Source organism: Chelonia mydas, chromosome 16 (assembly GCF_015237465.2).
Source record: "Chelonia mydas isolate rCheMyd1 chromosome 16, rCheMyd1.pri.v2, whole genome shotgun sequence".
NCBI lineage: Eukaryota > Metazoa > Chordata > Testudines > Cheloniidae > Chelonia > Chelonia mydas.
In genome coordinates, this window is record NC_057857.1 from 1,438,025 (window position 1) to 1,464,155 (window position 26,131).

The 26,131-nt window shown below is 49.2% G+C and overlaps 1 protein-coding gene across 4 annotated transcripts in view; it reads left to right on the forward strand.

Moving 5' to 3' along the window:
• Nucleotides 1-17,820, forward strand: part of LOC102946489 (ectonucleoside triphosphate diphosphohydrolase 8) — an 89,484-nt gene extending 71,664 nt beyond the window's left edge. For 3 of the 4 annotated variants that reach the window (XM_037879716.1, XM_037879715.1, XM_037879717.1), the window contains 6 exons: nt 3,781-3,940; nt 4,668-4,901; nt 5,870-6,142; nt 15,306-15,416; nt 16,436-16,573; nt 17,273-17,820. In XM_037879716.1, coding sequence (XP_037735644.1) covers nt 3,781-3,940; nt 4,668-4,901; nt 5,870-6,142; nt 15,306-15,416; nt 16,436-16,573; nt 17,273-17,455 — 1,099 coding nt within the window. In that variant the 3' untranslated portion in view covers nt 17,456-17,820. The remainder of the gene's footprint in view (nt 1-3,780; nt 3,941-4,667; nt 4,902-5,869; nt 6,143-15,305; nt 15,417-16,435; nt 16,574-17,272) is intronic. The other variant, XM_037879718.1, reaches the window with a different exon arrangement.
• The last annotated feature ends 8,311 nt before the right edge of the window (nt 17,821-26,131 follow it).

Genomic DNA, 26,131 nt, shown 5'->3' on the forward strand with positions numbered 1-26,131 from the left:
AATGGCTCCATGTCTAGTTGGCAGCCGGTGTCAAGTGGAGTGCCCCAGGGGTCGGTCCTGGGGCCAGTTTTGTTCAATATCTTCATAAATGATCTGGAGGATGGTGTGGATTGCACTCTCAGCAAATTTGCGGATGATACTAAACTGGGAGGAGTGGTAGATACGCTGGAGGGGAGGGATAGGATACAGAAGGACCTAGACAAATTGGAGGTTTGGGCCAAAAGAAATCTGATGAGGTTCAACAAGGATAAGTGCAGGGTCCTGCACTTAGGATGGAAGAATCCAATGCACCGCTACAGACTAGGGACCGAATGGCTAGGCAGCAGTTCTGCGGAAAAGGACCTAGGGGTGACAGTGGACGAGAAGCTGGATATGAGTCAGCAGTGTGCCCTTGTTGCCAAGAAGGCCAGTGGCATTTTGGGATGTATAAGTAGGGGCATAGCGAGCAGATCGAGGGACGTGATCGTTCCCCTCTATTCGACACTGGTGAGGCCTCATCTGGAGTACTGTGTCCAGTTTTGGGCCCCACACTACAAGAAGGATGTGGATAAATTGGAGAGAGTCCAGCGAAGGGCAACAAAAATGATTAGGGGTCTAGAGCACATGACTTATGAGGAGAGGCTGAGGGAGCTGGGATTGTTTAGTCTGCAGAAGAGAAGAATGAGGGGGGATTTGATAGCTGCTTTCAACTACCTGAAAGGGGGTTCCAAAGAGGATGGCTCTAGACTGTTCTCAATGGTAGCAGATGACAGAACGAGGAGTAATGGTCTCAAGTTGCAATGGGGGAGGTTTAGATTGGATATTAGGAAAAACTTTTTTACTAGGAGGGTGGTGAAACACTGGAATGCGTTACCTAGGGAGGTGGTGGAATGTCCTTCCTTAGAGGTTTTTAAGGTCAGGCTTGACAAAGCCCTGGCTGGGATGATTTAACTGGGAATTGGTCCTGCTTCGAGCAGGGGGTTGGACTAGATGACCTTCTGGGGTCCCTTCCAACCCTGATATTCTATGATTCTATGATTCTATGAATCCTTACATGCCTCCCACAACAACCAAATTGCTGCTGCATCTCTTTTGGCAGCACCAGAAGGTTTGTATATGAGGATATACTGAGCCAATCTATCCTCTAGGTCTGAAATAGTGCAGACATCGGCTAGGGCTTGTTTAGTCCAAGGACTGTGCCCAAATTTTTGAAGGATTTGTTTAAAAGGTGTAATTTCTTTTACAAAAGGTGAGGTTGGAGTTCCTTCTGACTCCATTCCTCCCTCTGGTACTGGCTTACCCTGTTTTCTTTTAAACATCTTAACATGGATATTTCAATCTCTTTGTCACTCCTGCTATTACTTAGCAAGTGACACAGCCTAGATTCTGAAATTGTAGCTTATCAAATTTCCTCGTCACACCTGGCACAGGTCAGCAAGTGACACAGCCTCGATTCTCTGAACCTGCTACTCCTTGTTCCACCGAGTAGCTTAGCCTGGCCCTTAGGCCTGCTTGCTGCCCCGATACCTCAGTGAGCAATAGGACTTAGGTTTAGTAATTGTAGCTTAATCTATGCGTTTTTCCCCTGCTACCTTCCCAGAGGCCAGCAGGTCTGGTTAACCTAATAGAAATGCCTAGCTCAATAGAGCTGGCGGTGTGCACACCAATATTTACAATAACTGAGGCTTTTTACCTGTATTCCCCCTTTTGCAATTCTCCACCAAAATGTTATACCAATAAAATAAAAACCAACAGGAACTTATTAAAGGGGAAAAGGCAAAATACCACATTTATTGTGAATACAGAAAGAATCATAGTAAGCAGTTAGTTATAGCGATAACATTCCATTCCATTTCATTTCATATTTATTCACACATTCATTCATACACACACACACACACACACACACACACACACAGAGGTTCTACAAGGTTGTTATAATAGTTACCAGCTTTAGAGTTGCTTATGCCAAGCCACGGGCCAGGTGGCCTGGACACGAGGAGGGAGCAGGGCCTCGTCAGATGCTCATCTGATGCTCCTGGAAGTTGGTTTGCAGAATCAGACGCCAAAGTTCTCACTTTTTAGAGTCCATTTTTATAGGAATTTCTTCCTATGACAGTCTATGGGAATTGCTTCATCATGCTTTTGCTGAATCAATCAGCAGATGGCACATTCCTGATGGCTCCGTGCTGCCAGATGTTATCTTGTTCTTTAGTTCTCCCATCCTTGAGGCTGTTGGGTGGATTCCAGTCTGCCCTCCGGGGGTCCTCTGGTTATTTCCACTTGACGCCTTCTTCAGCCGATGGACACTGGATTCTTAGGCTGGCACCTCCCTGATCATTCAGTTGTTCTCCACACCAAGCATCCAGCCACATACATCCTCTATCTTTATTTTAATCACAATTGTTAACAAAGCGAGATGAATACAACAAAAGGGCGGGGAGTCTCTGGGTGCTGTTTCTGTTGTTACAGAGTATTGCTTTGAGTCTCTCTCTGTGTGAGCAGTTGTTGTTACAAAGAATTGCTTTGAGAACAGACTCTGTCTTCGAATGTACTAACACAATTAGCAGCTTGCAAGTTTCACACAGAGAGGGAGAGAAACAGTACCAAAAACCAAGAGACCTCTTAATTAGTAATACCCTGGAATTTAAACTATGGGGAATCAAACTCATTTGTAATTTTAATACAGAACTTCTTTAGTATGATCCAGCACAGGAGGTCCAACTAGATGAGCACAATGGTCCCTTCTGGCCTCGGCATTCATGAATTTCCCATCACTTGGAGTCTTTAAACCAAGGTGCCTGTCTTCCGAAAGAGACACTCCAGTTCCGCTGCAAGTTCCTGGGCCTGATGCAGGAATTCCAGGCCCTGTGCTCTGCAGGAGGTCACACGAGAGCATAATGATTCCTCCTGGTCTTAACATCTATGAATCTATGAAATACTTAAAGCAAATAAAGACAGATGCTATGAAACAATTATACAGAACCTGGGGTGAAGTTCCATGAAAGAAGGAGAGCAGTGTTATTTTTACCTTGCTTTTATCTACGTCAGGGGTGGGCAAACTTTTTGGCTCGAGGGCCACATCAGGGGTGCAAAACTGTATGGAGGGCCGGGTAGGGAAGGCTGTGCCTCCCCAAACAGCCTGGCCCCTGCCCCCTATCCGCCCCCTGACTGCCCCCCTCAGAACCTCCAACCCATTCAATACCCCCTGCTCCTTGTCCCCTGACCGCCCCCTCCAGGGACCCCTGCCTCTAACCGCCCCCCAGGATCCCACCCCCTATCCAACCCCCCCCACTCCCTGACCACCCCACCGCATCCAACCGCCCCCTGCTCCCTGTCCCCTGACTGCCACCCGGAAACTCCTGCCCCTTATCCACCCCCCCCCCGCTCCCCGCCCCCTTATCATGCCTCTCAGAGCAGCAGGAGCTCGCAGCCATGCCGCCGCATTCCCCAGCAGGAGTGGAGGGCCAGAGCCCTGGCGGCGCAGCAAACTGAGGCTGCGGGGGAGGGGGGACAGCAGGGGAGGGGCCGGGGGCGAGCCTGCCCTACCGGGAGCTCAAGGGCCGGGCAGGACGGTCCCGAGGGCCAGATGTGGCCTGTGGGCTGTAGTTTACCCACCTCTGATCTACATGATTCTAAATCAAGACAAAAATGCAGTTTGGGTTCAGTTAACAGAAAGGCATGAAAACCTACCAGTCTCCTGCGGTGTGGAATGTTTGCGGCAGAAATCCAGCGTCTGTGAAGCAGGATGTCCTGGCATTGTCTCACTGCTGTGACTCTTTGCCTTTGCACACCCTTTAGCATGCAAAACAAATCAGCTGCAGACCAGGTCCTGAATGAAGTTGCTAAGACCATACAACAGTATCCTATGAATTTCCATGGGGCTCGGATCATTACAGGGGAAGAGGAAGGCGCCTATGGCTGGATCACCATCAACTATCTGCTGGACTCCTTCACTAAGGTGTGGCTAGTGGGAAATGGAAACACCCATCTCTGCTATTGTTATTATTTTAGATTCTTAAATGCGTAAGTTAATTCAGGCTGATGAAAGGTACTGGATTGACAGCAGCCCACAAGGATAATGACCAGGAAGGACTGGATAGAAACTATCTAACTTTGCATGGAGGCTACGGCACCAAGCAGCCGTCAGATGGTAACAACTTTCAGACTCGTTACTGCTAGTAACATAGGGGTGAAAGGTTCCTTATTCCATTAGAGTATCAATCCCCAAGCCAGCCAGCTCCCTGTATTCCAGTATGATGTAATATCATTCTCAGAGGATGTATCATTTAAAAACCCCATGACCAATAAGCTATTGACACCTCAGTACAACAATTATCCCAGAGACAGTATCAGATGACGCAGACACAAACAAACCTGCCATTTTTAAGCCTACAGATGAAAGAGAAACAAAAATTATAAATAAGTTTCCCTGGTAAACACAAAAAGGAAATCAAGGGTCACTCCTGGGTGAAACCAGATCAAATTTCAGTTCCAAGTGTTTTCAGAGGCTATATTTTCAGATTCTGTAGACAGGTGACTTTTGCAGTGCAGTTAACCCCTTCTGTTTTATTCTATTTGATTCAATTCAATTTGATTTTATACTGGTTCTTATACAGCCCGCATCCCATAGGAATAACTCAAGACTGGAGCTGTCTCTCCATGTGATCCCTGTTTTGTCTTGGCAGTATTCTCCCAAACAACGTGACTGGATCCATCCTCAATCAGCCAAGATCCTGGGTGCACTGGACCTTGGAGGAGCATCAACCCAAATCAGCTTTATCCCCATTGGTCCAATTACCGACCAGACAAAAGCCTCTAAGTTCATGCTCTATGGGTTTAACTACACTATCTACACACACAGCTATCTCTGCTATGGACAGAATCAGGCGCTGAAGCAGCTGATCCTGAAAATAACAGAAGTGAGAGAACATTTGGTGGCAGTTTGACTCTACCCTCATTCTATCAATGGGATTTTGTTTCTATTAAATGCAAATGGGAGGGCATGTAGAGGCATCAGAGGGGGTTTAGCACCTGCAGCAGGCTCCATGGGGGTGCGGGGTGAGGAGCAGCATCTGGTGTAAAGCAGGCCTGTGGAGGGGAGCAGGAGTTTGAAGCCGGGAAATTTTTCAAGGTATCTCTGGGAGGCGAGGAGAGAAGCAGGGGCTTAGCTGATGGAGGCCTTGTAAGGCAGGAACAGTGGGGAGAGCAGGAAGGGGTTGACTGATGCTGCCCTTCTGAGATGTACAAGGGAGGAGGAGGAGATGCCATCTCCAGTGTTTGCAGAGATACCTACGGGCTGTGGGGACCCTGAGCTAGAGCCAGGGTGGGGGGCTTGTCAAGGCGGAAGACACTGCCAGGGTTCAGGGACTCTAGCATTGTCTACCATTCAGCCTCCTGCTTGAAAGGGATGCAGTGGGGATCACACTCACCTTAGAGGCCACATGGCCATGAGGGTTTGTGCGTGATGCCGAAGGACCTGAATTGCACTTTGCCAGATGAGCTGGGGAGGCTGCTGGGTCCCCGAGGCTTGGCAACACCTGTAGCCTCCAAAAGCCCCTGCACTCTTCTCCCATGCAGCTCAGTGTGCATCCAGAGCCGCAAGAGGCTTGCATGAGAGGGAAAGCAGGGGGCTGCAGACGCACAGATAGGTCTGGGTCTGACAAAGCCAACAATACATCTGATGATGATACAACTCCATAGTAAGAAGCCCCAGCAGCTGGGCCAGTGGCCTTGAAAGGAAAACCTCTCACTGAGCTGCCTGCCAGTCCTGTCTGACTCCCAGTATGTTCCTATCCCTAGGCTGGGATGCCCCATCAGGTTTAATGAGGGCAGGGGATTGGAATGAGTCTTCACTCTACAAATGACCATGTGATTTCACTGTTCCCAGAACATGACGGTCCAGGGCTCTGTTAATCACCCCTGCTACCCTGAAGGATACCAGGAAACCACCAAAGCAGCTTCCATTCACAGCATCCCCTGCACGGCCTCTCATCTGCTGACCCTGTCCCAAGCCTCCTGGAACGCCACGCTGGTGGGCACAGGGAATGCCACTGAGTGCCGTATGGCCATCAAACAGATCTTCAACTTCACGGCATGTGGCCAGAGTCAGTCCTGCACATTCGATGGGATCTACCAGCCCCCAGTCAACGGGGAGTTCTTTGTAAGGCAAATCCTCTCTGACCCCTCTTCTGAACAATCTCTAAACCCTTGTTCTCTTTGAGTGCCCTTTTGTGCCCCTTCAGAGAGGCTGAGCGTGCCTCCCTCACAGCCCCTAATTGCCCAGGACTGAGCTGGAGCCCCAAACTCTGATGCAGCAAACCCAAACCAGCCCTTTCAGACAACTGTGCATGGCTGACCAGGGTTAGAGGTGCATCTCACCACTCCCAGGGGCATTTCAAGCTGGCTGCTGCCCTGAGCAAAGGGAATGCAGCTTCTTATGTGCCAGCACAGAGAGGGAACGTGTATTGCAAAACAGAAATCATAGCGCTTTTGAGAATGGAGTGGTGACCTGGCCCAGGGTGACCCTTCACTTGCAGTGGTAGGTAAATGGAAGGGAGAGGAACTTTCCAGGGAAAATTTCAACTTTGTGTTGAAAACCCCAGGGTTGGTTTTTTGGGGATGGGTTTTTGTTTGTTTGTTTGTTTTGAGATTTGTTGATCACGATGACGTCTTATTTCAGTTTGTGGAAGCAAATTTAAATATTTCATTTGGCTTGGTCAACATTAAACGACATCCTCTGGAGCTGCTGCTGTGACATGCAAATTATAGTTCGGGTGCCTCATGCCCCATTCTCCTGTGGGGGCTGGACTCTCTGTCTGGACTCTCATTTCCCATCCCATCGTCTCCCCATTCTTGCTGGTGCATCATGGGAGTCCCATGGAGGTGTAGGCCGGCTGGGTTGCACAGCCCTTGGAGGAGAAAGGGGATGAGGTACCGGAACTACAATTCCCATGAGGCACTGAAAATTTCTGAATCAAAATTGCCAGATTGTGGGTGTTTGTGTAACCTTTGTGTGTGCTAGAGTTCACTTCATAGCCTTTCTCCAGTGCCCAAAACAACCCACAACTCACGAAGAAAAGCCGCTGGAGACCCAGAATTCAGCCTCTAAGGATTTTCAGCCAGGAGATTGCACAGGGTCAATCTCCCCACATTCAAGTCCCAAAATGAATTAACTTAATTAAGTGCCTACTTTATAAAATCTTATAAAGAAACATAATAAATAATAACTTAGATTTTAAAATATAACATGGCTATTTTATAATCCACATACATTATCTTCACAGTTATACATAAAGAAAACAAATCTAAACAGATCAGTCCACACAGAAACACTGTGAGAAGAAACTCAGGGCTGGTCTCCACGACTGGGGACACTGTCAATTTAGCGGGTCTAGTGAAGACCCACTAAATTGATGGCAGAACATTCTCTGGTTGACCCCGGTACTCCAGCTCTCCGAGAAGAGTAAGGGAAGTCGACCAGAGAGCGTTTCCGGTTGATGCAGTGCAGTGAAGACACTGGGGTAAGTCAACCTAATCTACATCGAGTCCAGCTACGTTATTCATAGAATCATAGAATATGATCATAGAATATCAGGGTTGGAAGGGACCTCAGGAGGTCATCTAGTCCAACCCCCTGCTCAAAGCAGGACCAATCCCCAACTAAATCATCCCAGCCAGGGCTTTGTCAAGCCAGGCCTTAAAAATCTCTAAGGATGGAGATTCCACCACCTCCGTAGGTATTCACGTAGTTGGAGTAGCATAACTTAGGTCGACTTACCCACATAGTGAAGACAAGCCCTCAGAGTTCCCAAAAGCTTAGGTTGAGTTCACCTGAGTTTCTGATTACCAAAGTTACAGTCTGCTGAGTCAAAAGCAACATCTTCCCTCCACTTGCCTGTAGGAATCTTCAGCTGGAATCCATGCAGACTCTTCCTCCTCCTCTGCTGACATCACTGTTAACCAGTCAACTAACTGATTAACTCAGTAAAGTATATTGATTTTGAAAAATACCCTGTTACAAGAACATACAAAACTGAGACTAGCAAAATAGAAATGACTCCTTCCCCATTATCACATTTACACAAAAGTAGGTGAATTGCACTAGTTGAGACAATTTAAATAAAACAGGTTGGCTAAATTCAAGCAACATTCCAAGTATACAATTAAAATAAGAGAAATTAACTTTCCCTCCCAATTTCCCCTTTCTATAATTAACACTGCCCATGCTTCCCTGCTGGAGGGTTAACAACATCATCGAGTTAGGGCAAACAGCTGCTTCCTGCTCCTGGGCTCAGCTTCTGCAGCCTGCACAGAGCACATGGCCTTGTGCAAAGCCCTGCCCTGACCACTTGCCCTCATGGAGCCTGACCCCAGCAACAGGGAACAGAGCAGACCCAAACCAGCCACACCCAATTCCAGAGGCTTCTGGGTGGGGAGTGCTACATCCGCCTAGCAACAATGACCCAGACACAACTCACTGCTACCCAGCCCCCCTGAACAGGTCTCTTAGAGATATCTCCCTATTAGCCACATGGGTGACATTTGTTTTTTCCACAAAAAGTCAAAATTTTCCCTGGAAACCAGACACTCTTCATGAAAAACTGTGTTAAGTCTAAAACCCAATTTTCTGTCCCAAAATACTATTGACAGAAGAGTTTCAACCAAGCCTACCCCTTCATCCCTTTAAACTTGGAAAGCATCTCCTTCTCCCCATGACAACCGTAATGCTTAGCACTTACAGCTCAGTAATGCGAAAGCAGTTTACATAAGAACATGTGCTCAATTATCCCCAAATTACCCCTTGGGACACAGACACAAAGAGGGGATGGGATTAGGGTTGCCAACAGTTCGGTTTCACCCAAACCGTCTGGGTTTCGGCAATAATAATAGATGTCTCGAGACATCTAGACAGATGTATGTGCAGTGCTGGGGAGGAGCCGGTGGTCGTGGTACATGTAGGTACCAAAGACATAGGGAAGGATAGGAGAGAGGTCCTGGAGGCCAAATTAGGCTGCTAGGTAAGAGATTGAAGTCCAGGACCTCCATAGTAATATTCTCTGAGATGCTCCCTATTCCACGCACAGGGCCAGTTAGACAGAACTGCAGGGTCTCAATGCATGGATGAGATGATGGTGTAGGGAAGAGGGGTTTAGATGAATTAGGAACTGGGGAAACTTTTGGGAAAGGGGGAGCGTATACAGGAAGAATGGGCTCCACCTAAACCAAAATGGAATCAGATTGCTGGCACTTAACATTAAAAAGGTCGTAGAGCAGTTTTTAAACTAAGGGCTGGGGGAAAGCCAACAGGTGCGGAAGAGCACGTGGTTCAGACATCCCTTAGGGGAGGATCTATTAATAGAGTATCTCTATGTCCTTGTGAGGACGAGAGGATGAAAAAAGATAAAATACAGGCAGGGTCTGATCAGATACAATTAAACAAAAAAAAGTCCCATTCAATTACATCGTATAATGGCAGACAGCTAAAAGGAGACAAGTTTTTAAAGTGCTTATATACCAATGCTAGAAATCTAAATAATAAAATGGGTGAACCTCGTATTAAATGAGGATATTGATATAATAGACAACACAGAGACTTGGTGGAATGAGGATAATCAGTGGGATACAGTAATACCAGGGTACAAAATATATCGAAAGGACAGAACAGGTCGTGCTGGTGGGGGAGTAGCATTATATGTGAAAGAAAGCATAGCATCAAATGAAGTAAAAATTGTAAATGAATCAAACTGTGCCATAGGATCTCTATGGATAGAAATGCCATGCTCTAATAATAAGAATATAGTAGTAGGGATATATTACCGACCACCTGACCAGGATGGTGATACTGACTGTGAAATGTTCAGGGAGATTAGAGAGGCTATTAAAATAAAAAACTCAATAATAATAATGGGGGATTTCAATTGTCCCCATATTGACTGGGTACATGTCACCTCAGGACAGGATGCAGAGATAAAGTTTCTTGACACCTTAAATGACGGCTTCTTGGAGCAGCTGGTCCTGGAACACACAGGAGGAGAGGCAATGCTTGATTTAGTCCTAAGTGGAGCACGGGATCAGGTCCAAGAGGTGAATAGAGCTGGACCGCTTGGTAATAGTGACCATAATATAATTAAATTTAACATCCCTGTGGCAGAAAAAACACCATAGCAGCCTACCACGGTAGCATTTAATTTCAGAAAGGAGAACTACACAAAATTTAGGAGGTTAGTTAAACAGAAATTAAAGGGTCCAGCGCCAAAAGTGAAATCTCTGTGAGCTGCGTGGAAACTTTCTAAAGACACCATAATAGAGGCTCAACTTAAATGTATACCCCAAATTAAAAAACATAGAAAAGAGCCACCGTCACTAAACAATAAAGGAAAAGAAGCAGTGAGAGGCAAAAAGGCATCCTTTAAAAAGTGGAAATTAAATCCTAGTGAGGAAATTAGAAAGGAGCATAAACACTGGCAAATGAAATGTGAAAATACAATTAGTCAGGCCAAAAAAGAATCTGAGGAACAGTTAGCCAAACACTCAAAAAGTCATAGCAATTTTTTTTTAAAGTACATCAGAAGCAGGAAGCTGCTAAACAACTAGTGGAGCCACTGGACGATCAAGGCGCTAAAGGAGCACTCAAGGATGATAAGGCCATTGCAGAGAAAAGGAATTCTTTGCATTGGTCTTCACAGCTGAGGATGTGAGGGAGATTCCCAAGCCTGAGCCATTCTTTCTAGGTGACAGATCTGAGGAACTCTGAAACTGATCTGAGAAACTGTCCCAAACTGAGGTATCATTAGAGGAGGTTTTAGAACAAATTGATAAATTAAACAGCAATAAATCACCAGGACCAGATTAAAGAGTTCTGAAGGAACTCAAATGTGAAATCGCAGAACTACTAACTGTAGTCTGTAACCTATCATTTAAATCAGCTTCTGTACCAGATGACTGAAGTATAGCTAATGTAATGCCAATTTTTAAAAAGGGGTGATCCCGGCAATTACAGGCCTGTAAACCTGACTTCAGTACCAGGCAAACTGGTTGAAATCATAGAATCATAGAATCACAGAATACCAGGGTTGGAAGGGACCTCAGGAGGTCATCTAGTCCAATCCCCTGCTCAAAGCAGGACCGATCCCCAATTAAATCATCCCAGCCAGGGCTTTGTCAAGCCTGACCTTAAAAACTTCTAAGGAAGGACATTCCACCACCTCCCTAGGTAAGGCATTCCAGTGTTTCACCACCCTCCTAGGGAAAAAGTTTTTCCTAATATCCAACCTAAATCTCTCCCACTGCAACTTGAGACCATTACTCCTTGTTCTGTCATCTGCTACCACTGAGAACAGTCTACAGCCATCCTCTTTGGAACCCCCTTTCAGGTAGTTGAAAGCAGCTATCAAATTCCCCCTCATTCTTCTCTTCCATAGACTAAACATCCACAGTTCCCTCAGCCTCTCCTCATAAGACATGTGTTCCAGTCCCCTAATCTTTTTTGTTGCCCTCCGCTGGACGTTTTCCAATTTTTCCACATCCTTCTTGTAGTGTGGGGCCCAAAACTGGACACAGTATTCCAGATGAGGCCTCACCAATGTCGAATAGAGGGGAACGATCACGTCCCTCGATCTGCTCGCTATGCCCCTACTTATACACCCCAAAATGCCATTGGCCTTCTTGGCAACAAGGGCGCACTGTTGACTCAAATCCAGCTTCTCGTCCACTGTCACCCCTAGGTCCTTTTCTGCAGAACTGCTGCCGAGCCATTCGGTCCCTAGTCTGTAGCGGTGCATTGGATTCTTCCATCCTAAGTGCAGGACTCTGCACTTGTCCTTGTTGAAGCTCATCAGATTTCTTTTGGCCCAATCCTCTAATTTGTCTAGGGCTCTCTGTATCCTTTCCCTACCCTCCAGCGTATGTACCTCTCCTCCCAGTTTAGTGTCATCTGCAAACTTGCTGAGGGTGCAATCCACACCATCCTCCAGAGCATTTATGAAGATATTGAACAAAACCGGCCCCAGGACCGACCCTTGGGGCACTCCACTTGATACCGGCTGCCAACTAGACATGGAGCCATTGATCACTACCCACTGAGCCCGACAATCTAGCCAGCTTTCTATCCACCTTTTAGTCCATTCATCCAGCCCACACTTCTTTAACTTGCTGGCAAGAATACTGTGGGAGACCGTGTCAAAAGCTTTGCTAAAGTCAAGGAACAACACGTCCACTGCTTTCCCTTCATCCACAGAACCAGTTATCTCATCATAGAAGGCAATTAGATTAGTCAGGCATGACTTGCCCTTGGTGAATCCATGCTGACTGTTCCTGATCACTTTCCTCTCCTCTAAGTGCTTCAGAATTGATTCCTTGAGGACCTGCTCCATGATTTTTCCAGAAACTGAGGTGAGGCTGACTGGCCTGTAGTTCCCAGGATCCTCCTTCTTCCCTTTTTTAAAGATGGGCACTACATTAGCCTTTTTCCGGTCATCCGGGACTTCCCCTGATCGCCATGAGTTTTCAAAGATAATGGCCAATAGCTCTGCAATCACATCCGCCAACTCCTTTAGCACTCTTGGATGCAACGCATCCAACCCCATGGACTTGTGCACGTCCAGCTTTTCTAAATAGTCCCGAACCACTTCTTTCTCCACAGAGGGCTGGTCACCTCCTCCCCATGCTGTGCTGCCCAGTGCAGTAGTCTGGGAGCTGACCTTGTTCATGAAGACAGAGGCAAAAAAAGCATTGAATACATTAGCTTTTTCCACATCCTCTGTCACTAGGTTGCCTCCCTCATTCAGTAAGGGGCCCACACTTTCCTTGACTTTCTTCTTGTTGCTAACATACCTGAAGAAACCCTTCTTGTTACTCTTAACATCTCTTGCTAGCTGCAACTCCAGGTGTGATTTGGCCTTCCTGATTTCACTCCTGTGTGCCCGAGCAATATTTTTTAATAACTATAATAAAGAACAATATTGTCAGAGATATAGATGAACACAATTTGTTGAGGAAGAGTCAACATGGTTTTAGTAAAGGGCAATCATGCCTCACCAATCTACTAGAATTCTTTGAGGAGGTCAACAAGCATGTGGACCAAGGGGATCCAGTGGATATAGTGTACTTAGATTTTCAGAAAGCCTTTGACAAGGTCCCTCACCAAAGGCTCTTATGCAAAGTAAGCTGCGACAGGATAAGAGGGAAGGTGCTCTCATGGATTGGTAACTGGTTAAAATATAGGCCAGGGTAGGTATAAATGGTCAGTTTTCAGAATGGAAAGAGGTAAATAGTGGTGTCCCCCAGGGGTCTGTTCTGGGACCAGTCCTATTCAACATATTCATAAATGATCTGGAAAAAGGGGTAAACAGCGAGGTCACAAAATTTGCAGATGATACAAAATTACTAACGATAGTTATGACCCAGGCAGACTGCGAAGAGCTACAAAAGAATCCCTCAAAACTGGCTGCCTGGAAAACAAAATGGCAGATGAACTTTAAATGTTGATAAATGCAAAGTAATGCACATTGGAAAGCATAATCCCAACTATACATATAAAATGATGGGGTCTAAATTAGCTGTTATCACTCAAGAAAGAGATCTTGGTGTCATTGTGGATAGTTCTCTTCAAACATCCACTCAATGTGCAGTGGCAGTCAAAAAAGCAAACAGAATGCTGGGAATAATTCAGAAGGGGGTAGAGAATAGGATAGAAAATATCATGTTGCCTCTATATAAATCCATGGTATGCCCCACATCTTGAATACTGTGTGCAGATGTGGTCTCCTCATCTCAAAAAAGATATATTGGAATTGGAAAAGGTTCAGAAAAGTGCAACAAAAATTATTAGGGGTATGGAACGGCTTCCGTATGAGGAGAGATTAATAAGACTGGGACTTTTCAGCTTGGAAAAGGGACGGCTCAGCGGAGATATGATTGAGGTCTATAAAATCGTGACTGGTGTAGAGAAAGTAGATAAGGAAGTGTTCATAGAATCATAGAATATTAGGGTTGGAAGAGACCTCAGAGGGTCATCTAGTCCAATCCCCTGCTCAAAGCATGACCAACACCAACTAAATCATCCCAGCCAGGGCTTTGTTTACTACTTCTCATAACAGAATAACTAGGGGGTCACCCAATGAAATAATAGGCAGCAGGTTTAAAACAAGTAAAAGGAAGTATTTCTTCACACAACGCAGAGTCAACCTGTGGAACTCCTTGCCAGAGGATGTTGTGAAGGCCAAGACCATAACAGGGTTCAAAAAAGAACTAGATACATTCATGGAGGATAGATCCATCAATGGCTATTAGCCAGGATGGGCAGGAATGGTGTTCCTAGCCTCTATTTGCCAGAAGCTGAGAATGAGCAACAAGGGATGGATCACTTGATGATTACCTGTTCTGTTTATTCCCTCGGGGGCACCTGGCAATGGCCGCTGTCCAAAGACAGGACACTGGGCTAGATGGACCTTTGGGCGGGTGTGCAACAAATGGAGGGAAGTGCTCTCTTCTTCTCTCTCAGGCGGGTGTGCTGCAAATGGAGGAGCACCTCTTTCTTCCACACTCATAGAGTCACAGAATATCAGGGCTGGAAGGGACCTCAGGAGGTCATCTAGTCCAACCCCCTGCTCAAAGCAGGACCAATCCCCAATTTTTGGCCCAGATCCCTAAATGGCCCCCCTCAAGGATTGAACTCACAACCCTGGGTTTAGCAGGCCAATGCTCAAACCACTGAGCTATCCCTCCCGCCCATGTGTGCAAGGGGTGGGACCTTCTTCTCTCTTAGGTACCAGTGCAAACAAGGGGACTCTGTACCCCAATCTGAGCATCCAAATAAATATAGCGAGGAGTCTTCCCTTTCACCCCAGCTGTACGTGCAAAAGGGGGAGCTCCCTTCCCCTGCGCCCCAGAACAGGTTTGCTGATGAAGCAAATCTACCAGTGTGTATGTGTGTGTGTGTGTGTGTAAATGAAGAAGTTCAAGTGAGTGTTTGTAAATGAAAATCCCTCTGTGGATGTGCAAATTGTGCTTATTACCCCTAGGATGTGTGGGAGATGTACCTCAGAGGTGGCACCTCCGGGGCTGGGACGGAGAGGAGCATGTGATGGGGGCGGGGCCTCTGGAGAAGAGACAGAGAAAGGGGCGGGGCCTCAGGGATCTGGTTACCAGCCATGAGAAAGGTGGCAATCCTAGACGGGATTTCTCTGAGCTCGAAAAAGGGAGAAGTGCTGGAGCACAGCTTGCAGGCCGGTGCTTTATGCGCAGGATCATACTCCACAAAGTCAAGCCAACAATGGAACCCGTGCTCAGGCCTCCTATTGACCTCTTGGTTTCTTGCTTTTCAGGCCTTCTCTGCCTTTTACTACACCTTCAGCTTCCTCAACCTGACCAGAGGGCAGCCCCTGGCCATTGTCGAGGACACTGTCCAGAAGTTCTGTGCGAGAAACTGGACAGACGTATGTGCTGTGAGGGGGCATGGAAGCTACAGGGGCCATCTGTGGGGACTGCAAAGCAAAGGGTCCCAAGAGGGGAGGGGGAAGGGAACTCTCACACAAGGCAGGCCAGGGTTATTGAAGGGGTAGGTGGTATCACCAAGCTCAGTGCCCTGGGAGCAGTCAGAGGGCCAGCGATCTCTGCTCTGAGCTGCCCATGGGGGTGCAGGCTCAGTTCCTAGGCTCAGCTGCTTTCCCCAGGCTGGCAGGAGCCTGAAGCCCTGTGGATGCAGCATGGTCCCACTCTGGTGGGAGGCAGCGCATCCTGTCACTCCATGGCACCCTTTGTGGCAGCCAGAAGCCATGCTGATGGGCTCTCAGCTGGCCACCGTCAGGAATGAAATGGTCCCGAGTGATCAATGTAAATCAAGGGGAGGGGACAAAACTGCCCAAAGCACCATCTCCCTCACCCAGAAAACATCCTGCAGCTTCCCCAGGATGATCAACGTCACTCCCACGCAGGGCTGAGGAGTGGGAATGGCCAGTCAGCACCAGAGGAATTTTCACTGCTGAGGTTGCACGTACCCAGCTGCTGTGCTGTACAAACCCTCCTATCTGGCCTGGCGCACAGGGACGCTCTCAGGACGGATCCAGCCTACGGAAGGGGGGGCCCTGTTGGGGTGGGTGCACAGCCCCCTGGCTGGGGAGAGCAGGGCAGTGCAGAGACAGGCTGGACATGGGTCCCGCTGGGGACAGAGAATGAGGTCATGGCCATGTTGTACATGATTAACATGGGGGTGGGGCAGCCAGCCCAGTTGCCTGATCACAGCTCATTTGATGAGTTAGGAAATACCTGCCTGGTCGATGAGCAAGCATCTGTCTCTGAACCCGAGAGAGACGCAGGCCACCAATCCCTCCCTCCACACCCCAGACGGTCAGGGAGCTGCCAGGACAAAGTCTGCCCCTGCTGTAGGCTCAGAGCTCCTGTCAGGCTGCTGCCGTTAACAGCCCTTCTCTCCCCTGTGCTGATTGTTCACCCCCAGTTGAAATCCAGCTACCCCAAAGAGAAAGAGCAAAGGCTGCGAGAGTACTGCGCCAACGCCAACTACATCCTGGCGCTCCTGCTCGACGCCTACAAATTCAACCAAACCAGCTGGAGCAGCATCAGGTTCCAGATGAAGGTGAGCAAGAGTCCAAGTGCAGAGGCTGGGAGGAAGCATTGCACGTCCACCCGCTTAGAGTCAGCACGGCTCAGCTGATGGTGCAGGTGCTCTCGCTTCAGGGGCCGAAGGGCATGGCTGCCACTCCTGCTAGTCCATGCCTGTTCCTCTCCAGACTTAACGGTTCACTGCAGTGACTGTGCCCCTGCTCTTCCAGCCCACAGCTCTGCCCGTGCACCTCAGTCCTGACCTGCCCCCACTCCTGCTCTTGCAATCCTTGGTTCCCACCCCGAGAACTCCACCAGTCCTCAGTCCTGCGAATCCGGGTCCCTGCTGCAGCTCAGCAAGGGCTGATGGACTGTGCGCAGTGGTGGCAGAAATCATGAGGTAGTTTGATGATGAGGACCCGAAATGAGGAGAAAGAGGGTCTAGACGCCCCTGTGCCCTGTGCCCTATGGCAGGGTTTGGAAGCCAAGGGCTGGGAAGGTGTTTTGCTGCCAGAGTCTGTGCTGTGCTGTGGTGCAGAGCGAGGACAGCCTCTGTTCCTTGTGCCCATGCCAGTGGCTCTCAGGCGGCATACCACGCGCACTGCAAGTCAGGGATCTGGGTGTCCCCGTCTCCCTGTGGGAGCTGAGGCTACTAGTAGCTCGCACCTCTTGGGGACTGGCCATCCCCTTAATACCATCCTGGCCATCCCCTTAATCCTCTTTCCCCGGGCAGGCTGCGGACACGGACATTGGCTGGGCCCTGGGCTACGTGCTGAACCTCACCAACATGATCCCGGCGGAGGCCCCCGAGCAAGTGAAAGGGCAGCAGCGCGGGCTCTGGGCCGCCACCATCTTCTTCATCGTCCTGACGCTGGCTTTCTGCCTTGTTGGCTTGCTCATACGCTTCCTGGGGTAGGAGCCATTCAGCAGGAGCAATGGCCAGGGCTTCAGCACCTTGCACCCGCCACTAATGAGAGGCCTTAGACACCCTGTTAAATGGAGACTTGAGGGGTGGGCACCCCCAGAACATAACTGACCCCACAGCAAGATTTAAACTAGGCCCTATATTGCACGAGGAGAGGGAGCCACTACCCCTTGAGGCTGGAGTTTTCAAGGTATTTAGCCACCTAAAGATGCTGATAGGCACCGAGTGGGATTTTTTCAAAAGCATTTAAGTGCCTAACTTAAACTTTTTCACACAACTCACAGTCAACCTGTGGAACTCCTTGCCAGAGGATGTTGTGAAGGCCAAGACTATAACTGGGTTAAAAAAAGAACTAGATAAATTCATGGAGGATAGGTCCATCAATGGCTATTAGCCAGGATGAGCAGGGAAGGTGTCCCTAGCCTGTTTGCCAGAAGCTGAGAATTGGTGACAGGGGATGTATCACTTGATCATTACCTGTTCTGTTCATTCTCTCTGGGGCACCTGGCATTGGCCACTGTCGGTAGACAGGATATTGGGCTAGATGGGCCTTTGGTCTGACCCAGCATGGCCGTTCTTATGTTTTTGTGTTCTTATGAACTCCCCTTGGTTTCAGTAGGAGTTAGGAGCTTAGGTACTTTTGAAAATCCCATTAGGTGCCTAACTGCATCTTCAGGTGCCTAAATACCTGTAAAAATCTGGCCCTCGTGCCCGTAGCTGCAACCCAGGTTCACAAGCCTCTTACATGAACCAATCAGTGGAGGGAGCAAGAGTAGAGCGGGGCACTATTTTTCAGATGAATATGGTTTATTAGCTGAAAAATCAACCCAAAACTATTTATGAATTTGACACAAATTTGCTGAATAATTTTGGCCAAAAACAAAAAAACAAAATTGGGCTGGAGTCACCAGAGGCTTAAGAGCCATTCGCCAGACAGCTGGGGGAGGAGCTGGCTTCCAACCACCTTTGCACTGCGAGGTCAGCGCACTCCCCTGCAATGTGGGAGATGCAAGTTCAATTCCGTCTGCTGCAGAGTGGGGAATGCACTTGGGTCTCCTGCTCACAGAGGAGTGTGCTTACCACCAAGCTACAGGATATTTTGGTGTGGGACTTGAAACTGCTTATTCTGTTCATTCCCTCTGAAGCACCTGGCACTGGCCACTGTCAGCAGACAGGGCACAGGGCTAGATGGACCCTTCATCTGACCCAGTGTGGACATTCTTATGTTCTTATGAAACACTGTCACTTTCTACAACATACTTGAATAACATCGGCGGCAGGTATCGTACGCAGGGGGAGGCTGTGCCTCCCCAAACAGCCTAGCGTTGTCCAGCTCATGCTCCACCCCCAAGCCAGGCCTCCTCCTGTGGTTCCCAGCGCTCTGCCCTGGCTGGCCCAGGCTGGCTGGCCTGCCTCCCACAAGGACTCAGGGTGGCTGGTGCTAGGGCCGTGCTGCCCTGCACTCTGGGGCTGGCCACCTGGCACTGGGGCTGGGGGCCGTGGCGGGGGTGCTCTGGGATCTTGCAGGGGAAAAGGGCGGGGGGGGTGGAGACGGGGAGGCAAGGGGCCTTGGGCACAAGGGGAGGGGCCAGGGGCTAGCCTCCCCCATCAGCCGGGTCACTGGCCGCCCATGCTTCAATAGTCAGTGGGTGAGAGAGAGAGACCAGCACAGACTGACACCATAGTCCAGTGGTTAGGGCACTCACCTAGCAACAGATGAGACCCAAGTCCCTGGTCCAATAAATATTATACACAGTGGAAAAGGTTCAGCATCTGCTACCGAGAGACCCCCACGTCGGTGGCAAGGACCCTTTTCTGTAACGGTGGGGAGACCTGAGTTCAAATCTTTAGCCCACCTCAGGTGGAGTGGGGGAGTCAGACACGTTCTCCCACATCCTAACTCCTGGGCTAAAAGTTGTAAGAAGGAGTCCTCTTCTGCGGGCCATTTAACAATGCCTGAAAACAAAGCATTTGGGGTCAATCCAAACAATGGACATTTTTGATTCACTGGAATGTTTGGGTTCAGCTTGAGCAGAACCATGTTTCTGCGGGTTTTTTCAATCGTTTGGAACTTCCAGCGATCTGAGAAGAATCAGTTGTTCCCTGAGCTCTAACATGAGTCCCACGCTCTCCCACCGCAGGGCACATAAATACATGGTCCTGACTGGCTCTAGCAACTGTTTTTTAACAAACATTCTTGGGAGGGGCACGCCTGCAAAACCATGTCTCTCCCTCTGCTCCCACCCATAGGGATTCGGGGCTGCTGAGGGACTCATGCTGCTAGCCCTCCCTCGCACTGTGGGTGCACTGGTAAATGGTCCAGTAATTCATGCTAAGGGCAGTACATTGCCATGTCAGGCTTTGCCAGGACCGACAGGTCCTAGCAGCTAAGAAGGCATCACCTGAGTCTGCAGCGGTTAAATGAGATCCAAGCCCTAGCTCTGGTCTCTGGTAAATTTAGAGCTGACATCTGCCCGATCCTCCATTTGATGTAACTTTAATGAGACTTTTCCACTGGCACATTAATGAAAAGGCAAATTGGGTGTTCACGTGTTAGTGAGAATTAGCAGCTATATCAGAATAACAGTTGGAGTCTTCCCAAAGGGAGCCTGTTCCCACCTCTGTCCCCAGGGGGTTTTCCCAGGAGCCCCTTTGAGGGTGAGGAGATGAGAGCTCCTCAGGATGTGAAGGATAATGGGGAAAACCCCTTCAGTGGGCTCTTGGCCTAGGATCAAGGAGTACCCGGTTCCACCCTTGTGTACCAGTCAAATCCAGTTCATCCCCAGTAGCTTCCCTCCCAGGCTCTGCTCGATACCCCAGGGGGGTGGGAGGACTGTCCCCCAAAAATCTTTAAATAAGTCAGTAATGAGAGCCCTGGGATTTTTGCTCTTGGTTGGATGTTTGAAGGTTGTCCTCTTTGATAGTTCCAATGGGAGAAATTCAACCCCACACAAGGTCTCTGCACCAAAGAAATCCGGCCAGGGCTCCAGTGGTATACAAGTCTTTCCCTGGCCCATGCACTGGAGTACATTTCATCCTATTTCTTCTCTGCCTGTAACATCGTCTCCATCACTGTCTTCCATCACCTGCCTTCATTTTCTGTCCAGTTCTGTGATTTGTTTCCTAATCAATATTTCTGTTGTGAGTGCTAGGCCCTGGGTTTTACTTTCTCTGGAGAAGGCACAGAAACTTTGAATTTATTCCTACTTTATTTCATTAGCAAAGTAATTGTTACAAGAAGCAGAGAAGAGAAACTGTGATATGGTCTGTGAAAGTAAATGCCTGTCATTCTGAGGCATTAGAAACAATCAATGTATCTAAAAGCTCTGACATGGCACCTTCTGGGCTTCGGCTCAGTCTGAAGCCTGGACTGCAGGCAGATAGCTGGGTGCCATGAACAGCTGCTTTCACAGAGAGGAGAAAGACTACAAACCTTCCCAAGGTAATCAGCAGTGGAAGCTCATCTTGCCAGAGTGCATATGCTGCATGGCTCCAGAGTGCCCTGCACATCTGCAATGGGTCATCATTGTTAAATGGGTCAAAAGGAAGCCGTCAGTGGAATCACCATCCCATCCCAGACTGACTGACAGGGTTGTGGGTGTGTCTGTGTCCACACGGCTCTTGGACCAACAGCCTAGCTGAGAACAAGGATGGGCTGAAGAAAAGTAACTGCTGTGCACAGATCTCAATACAAGGATCCCCACAGGGCGGGGTCACTGTGCCGTCATGCGCTGAATGGCCACCTGGGAAGGCTTCTTACTGCTGCCCAGAGAGTAGTGGCCTCCAAACTGTGGCCATCTTAGACCTGCTACTAGCAAAATCCCCTACAGCTCTCCAAACCCAGGAGTCCACAGCAGGGGGATCCAGCCGGCCCCGTCCTCTCTGGGCCTGCCTGGGTGAAGATGCTGAGGCAGCTGTGGAATCATCTGCTGCACTGTTGGTGACCCCGATGAGAACTCGGGCATGGAGTTGGCTTTGCTGACTCACTCTTTTAAATGGCATTGCAGGCATTTCCACTTAGCCCCTTTGGCAGTCCAGGGCTGCCAGTCATATGTCATTGCTCTGTCTGAACTTCAGGGAATTCTTTCACCCATGGCAGGTGCTGATCCTAAGGATGGTCAAGTGTGAAGAATATGTCTGTGAAGTTGGTTTGGATGGGTGGGTGGCTGGAGGTTAAATGATATTCTGTGTAACATGGCCCAAGAGATTGATTCCAAAATCATTTCAATGCCCAGGAAAGTTTCCCTGCCACTGATACATTGAGGAGGTCAGGGCCAGCTCCTTCTTGGCAGGGAAGGTTGACTACACTCCACATTCAAGAACATATATATTGTTGGTTGTGTGGATAATTGTTTGCTTGCAAGATTCCTTTGAAATTGCTGCACACCCATGAGTCACTACACTGTGTGTGCCCTCCGTGTAGCATAGCACAGCAAGTTCAGTCTTTGTTCGATTACTGGGAACCAAACATGAGGAGCTGCTAAGACCCAGTGGACTCAGTACTAGCCCTTGAGAAAAGCCAGCTATACCAGGCCTCCACATTCAAAGTAAGAGGAGGCGTGTGGCCCCAGACAAAGAACACTGAATTCCTGATGGGAGGCTGTCACCCAGGGGCCCATTGGTGGTTCACTTCTCTGTGTCAGCTGCTCAACAGGCCTGACCTACTCACTACACCTAACACGCTAGTGTCATGATATTTACCCAAAAGGTGGAATGAAATATGCCCTTGGACAACTAATAACTCACTATAGCCTTATCAGTAATATTCTGATGGTTGTACGATGAACCTGCAAAAGCTTATACGGTGGTGCTGGACTCATGACTCAAATGTATTTAAACCAGGCATGTCAAGGAGAGTTAATAAACCGGTCCCCGCCCCCCACCCCCGAAAAGGGAATGTGGGTCCGCCTGCATGACTGGGTCTCCATACAGCTGGAGCAAGGTGTGACCAAAGACAAAGAGAAGCACGTCTGCCTGGCAGGCAAACAAAGCCATCAGGAGAGCAAGTGGGGAAAACAAGAGCACGTAACAATCTCAGCAGGAGATGGAGCCTGCACCCCCAGGGAGCCTTCCTGTCTCTGGCAGCAGGGTCAGTGACCTGTGAGAGAGACTTTTCAAAGGTTTACTGGCCTATAAGAGAGGGGCAGAGAACTTTCCATGATCCTTCACCTGAGGCAACAAGGCAAACCAGCGGCTGGGACTCTGGGGGATACTGGCTCAGAACCAGTCAGCCATCACTGGAAAAGGAAGCTTGGTGAGGAAATTAACTTGAACAAAGACCATGGCTTGTTAAGCCAAATTTTAGCTTTTATCTTTATCCTTTGTACTTGAACTCACTTCAAACCTGGTTTTGTAACTGAATAAACTGTTTTACTTTTTATCCAAACCAGCCCAGTGCTTTGATTGAACTGGAGGGACTGTAACACCCATCAAGAGACCAAGCTGCTGTTCCTCTCTTTACAGGAGCAGCAAGTGTAATCATTTCTGTGAGTGTTCTAGGAGAGGGCTGGGCACAGCAGGGAGACAGTTCTGGGAAATGTAGGACTCAGAGTGCTGGGGTCACTTTGAAACACTAACTGGGGGTAGAAGCCAGGCAGTGCCCTGCACGCTTGTCTGCTGGCTGTTGGTGTCCAGGCCGTGCCCTGCACGCTTGTCTGCTGGTGTCCGTGCCGTGCCCTGCACGTTTGCCTGCTGGCTGTTGGTGTCCGGGTTGTGCCTTGCACGCTTGTCTGCCAGCTGTTGGTGTCCAGGCTGTGAGCCGCATAAACAGAGCATTTAAGGCACCCAGAGTTAAGCCAGGCGGGCAGTGACACAACCCGTCACTGGTCTGGGTTGAACCCCAAAACGTCAGAGAGACTGTGTTGGGAAAGACCCTGCAAACTCTACAGAATGTTGCTACAGGAAGCAGAAAACCCAGCCGTGGGTCTTAATATTGTTGCAGAGCTCTCAGGGGCTCTAAGAAGACTTGGGAACAAAGTGAGAACCTGATCACAAGGTACAGTAGGGTTGTCAGCGTGGGTGATGGGTTAGATGTGAGCTGAACTATGCCCCCAACTTTGGCCACCTACTGTTCTTCTGACCTCTCTATGGGACTTTCAAGGGGGAGAGAGCTCTTTCTATCGTCATTCTAAAAGCTGGGGTGCAAGGGAGAGCAGACAGGCTGCGGAACAATCCCAGCATCAGCCCCCAACCCCCATCCCACAGAAGAGCTGATGCAGACCATATGAAAGGGGATCCAGGCCCTGGTTGTGAGTCTGATTTTATCATCAGAGTGGAATAAAACCTCCTCTCCAAGGTGAAGTCCAGCATGACATGAGCATGTGTCGCTGCCTCTTTCATAGCCCCAGGCAGCAGGAGAAGAGATGCTGCTGCAGAAATAAGCAAAGCCTCAGGTTCCTGCATCCTGTAGCCCACAGGGTTTAATGAATGCCCAGGTAGCAGCCTGAAACCATAACGCATTGTGCATTCATCAGCCAGGATACACAGACCTTAGCGAGCCTCATCCCAGAGGATGGCTGAGTCTATTACCCACCTGCACTATGCTTACACTGACCCCTGAACCCAGACTGCTCCAGCTCCCCCAAATAATCACCGAATTGGGCTTTACATTTAACTACAAGGCAGTCACCGACACAGAACAACTACTCCAGTTGGCACAGTTGTTTGCAAGCTACATCCACCTCCACTGCATTGTTCAGAGGTTCAACTCCACATGCAAACGCCTGGAATTGCCAGGGCTTTGGACCGCTGCATCTCTGGCTGCCTCAGTCCTCAATGGGGCAGTAGCCACATGCTGCAGCCACCGTGCTGGAACTTCCAGCACCTCAGAGTTTGTGCTTGTAAACTTGTGGGGGGACCCGGAAAGAACTGGCGAGCACAGGATTTTCATTTTATTTACAAGCATGTTTAGTGAGCTATTTGGAAGTATGTACTGGGGGCCCTCAAGCCTGGAGCCCCCCACCCTGTGCAGAGCCATAATTACATCTCTGCCTCAGTTTGCCCTAATGGACTTTCAATAAGTCTAAAGAGACTGAGGTATAGTGAGCAGTGTCCCTTCAGGGATCTAGTTTATCTAACCCAAAGGCAAACCATTACCCAAATAGGCCTCCACCCAGTATCCTAACTGGAGCAGGAAGGGTCTGCGTTAACTTTAGTCCAACAATTCCACTTATGTCCAGGTCCCTGACTAGTGAGGCCCTCTTGATTCAGAGACCTCCTCTGGAGTCAGGGCCATTTGTCAGCTGGGGAAGGGTCTTGATCCTCTTGGGTCAAAGGCCCCACAGAGGTCAAACCACAATGCCCCTTCCTCAGAGCAGCATATAAATCCTCTCAGTTGGGGAACCTACCGCTACCTGGTGAAGTCCTTTCATGGCAACAAGGCTTCAGTGAGACTTGGCATTCATACCTCTTCACTTTCAGAGCCTTTCACACCAGGAACACTCTTCCTTGGTTCGGGTTGCCAACCCTCCAGGATTGTTGAGTCTCCAGGAATTCACGATTCATTGGTAATTAAAGATTACGTCACGTGATGAAATCTCCAGGATCACGTCCAACCAAAATTGGCAACCCTAGTCATAGTTTCCTTTTCTGCTGTGCTTCCTCACCAGCCCCCACTCTTCCCAGAAGCCCTCTCCTTAGGAGTTTTCTCTTTCTGCATTCTGGGGACAGTTTGTCTCCCCAGAGCCTCTGTTCCCTAGGACAGACCTCCAGGGGTAGATTCCTAGCCCGCTGCCCTGAGGAGTTCTTTCTCCAGGGGCCTCTTCTTGGCGTTTTCGCCTGCCTGAGCCCCCATAACCCTTTATAAGAACCAGCTGGTAATTAACTAGTGTCCTGCTGCTTGGGCACTCACTTATCCCAAGAGGGAGCTGGGCTGGACACTCACTTTAGCAGGGCCTGTCACAGGTAGGCTGAGAGCCAGTGACAAGGTGGCACAATGATCTGCTTGGGAAGAGGCACCCAGTCTTACTGGGTTTGATGGGAAATGGAGTTCTTTGTGCAACGTCCACAGCAGCCTCATATGCCAGGGTGGCTTTCCCATGTGGCACCTGTGCCTGCCTCTCTTCTCTCTCCCTTACACATGTATAAGCCAGGGTAAGGAGAGGCTGACCCCTGCCATATTAATCTTTTGTAACCCTGACCCAGGGCGGTATCTGGAGCCTGGCCCGAACACCCAGTCTGTAACCGACACCCCTTCTGGCCACACCCAGCCCCTCCTTGTTAGTGACAGCCAAAGGGCAAGAATCTGCTTCTGCAGAGCTGCTGCAGCTGCCCCTGCATCCAGGCGCTGCTGAATATGTCGTCTGGTGCTCACTGGACCAGGAGGAGACTCAGTCACTCCCATTCCCTCCGCCTTGCTCCAGCTGGCCCTGGAGTCTCCTGGCACTCTAGCCAATGCTTCCTGCCTCACCAACACCCTTCCAGCTTCCCCCTGCACCCCAAATCCAGTAGGCCAAGGCCCCTGCCCACACCGCTCCCCCTCTCTGTCATATTTCCCAAGCCACCCCGTCACCTCCAGCTCAGCTCCACAACCGCCCCTCCCCAAGCCCTGTAAAACAGCCTCTCCACCCCCTCCATTGCCACCCCCTGGACACTCACTACAGACTAAGCTCCTCCCCCACAAACCGTTTCGGCCATCCCCCCCAAACTGGGCTCTGCAGGGCGCAGCAG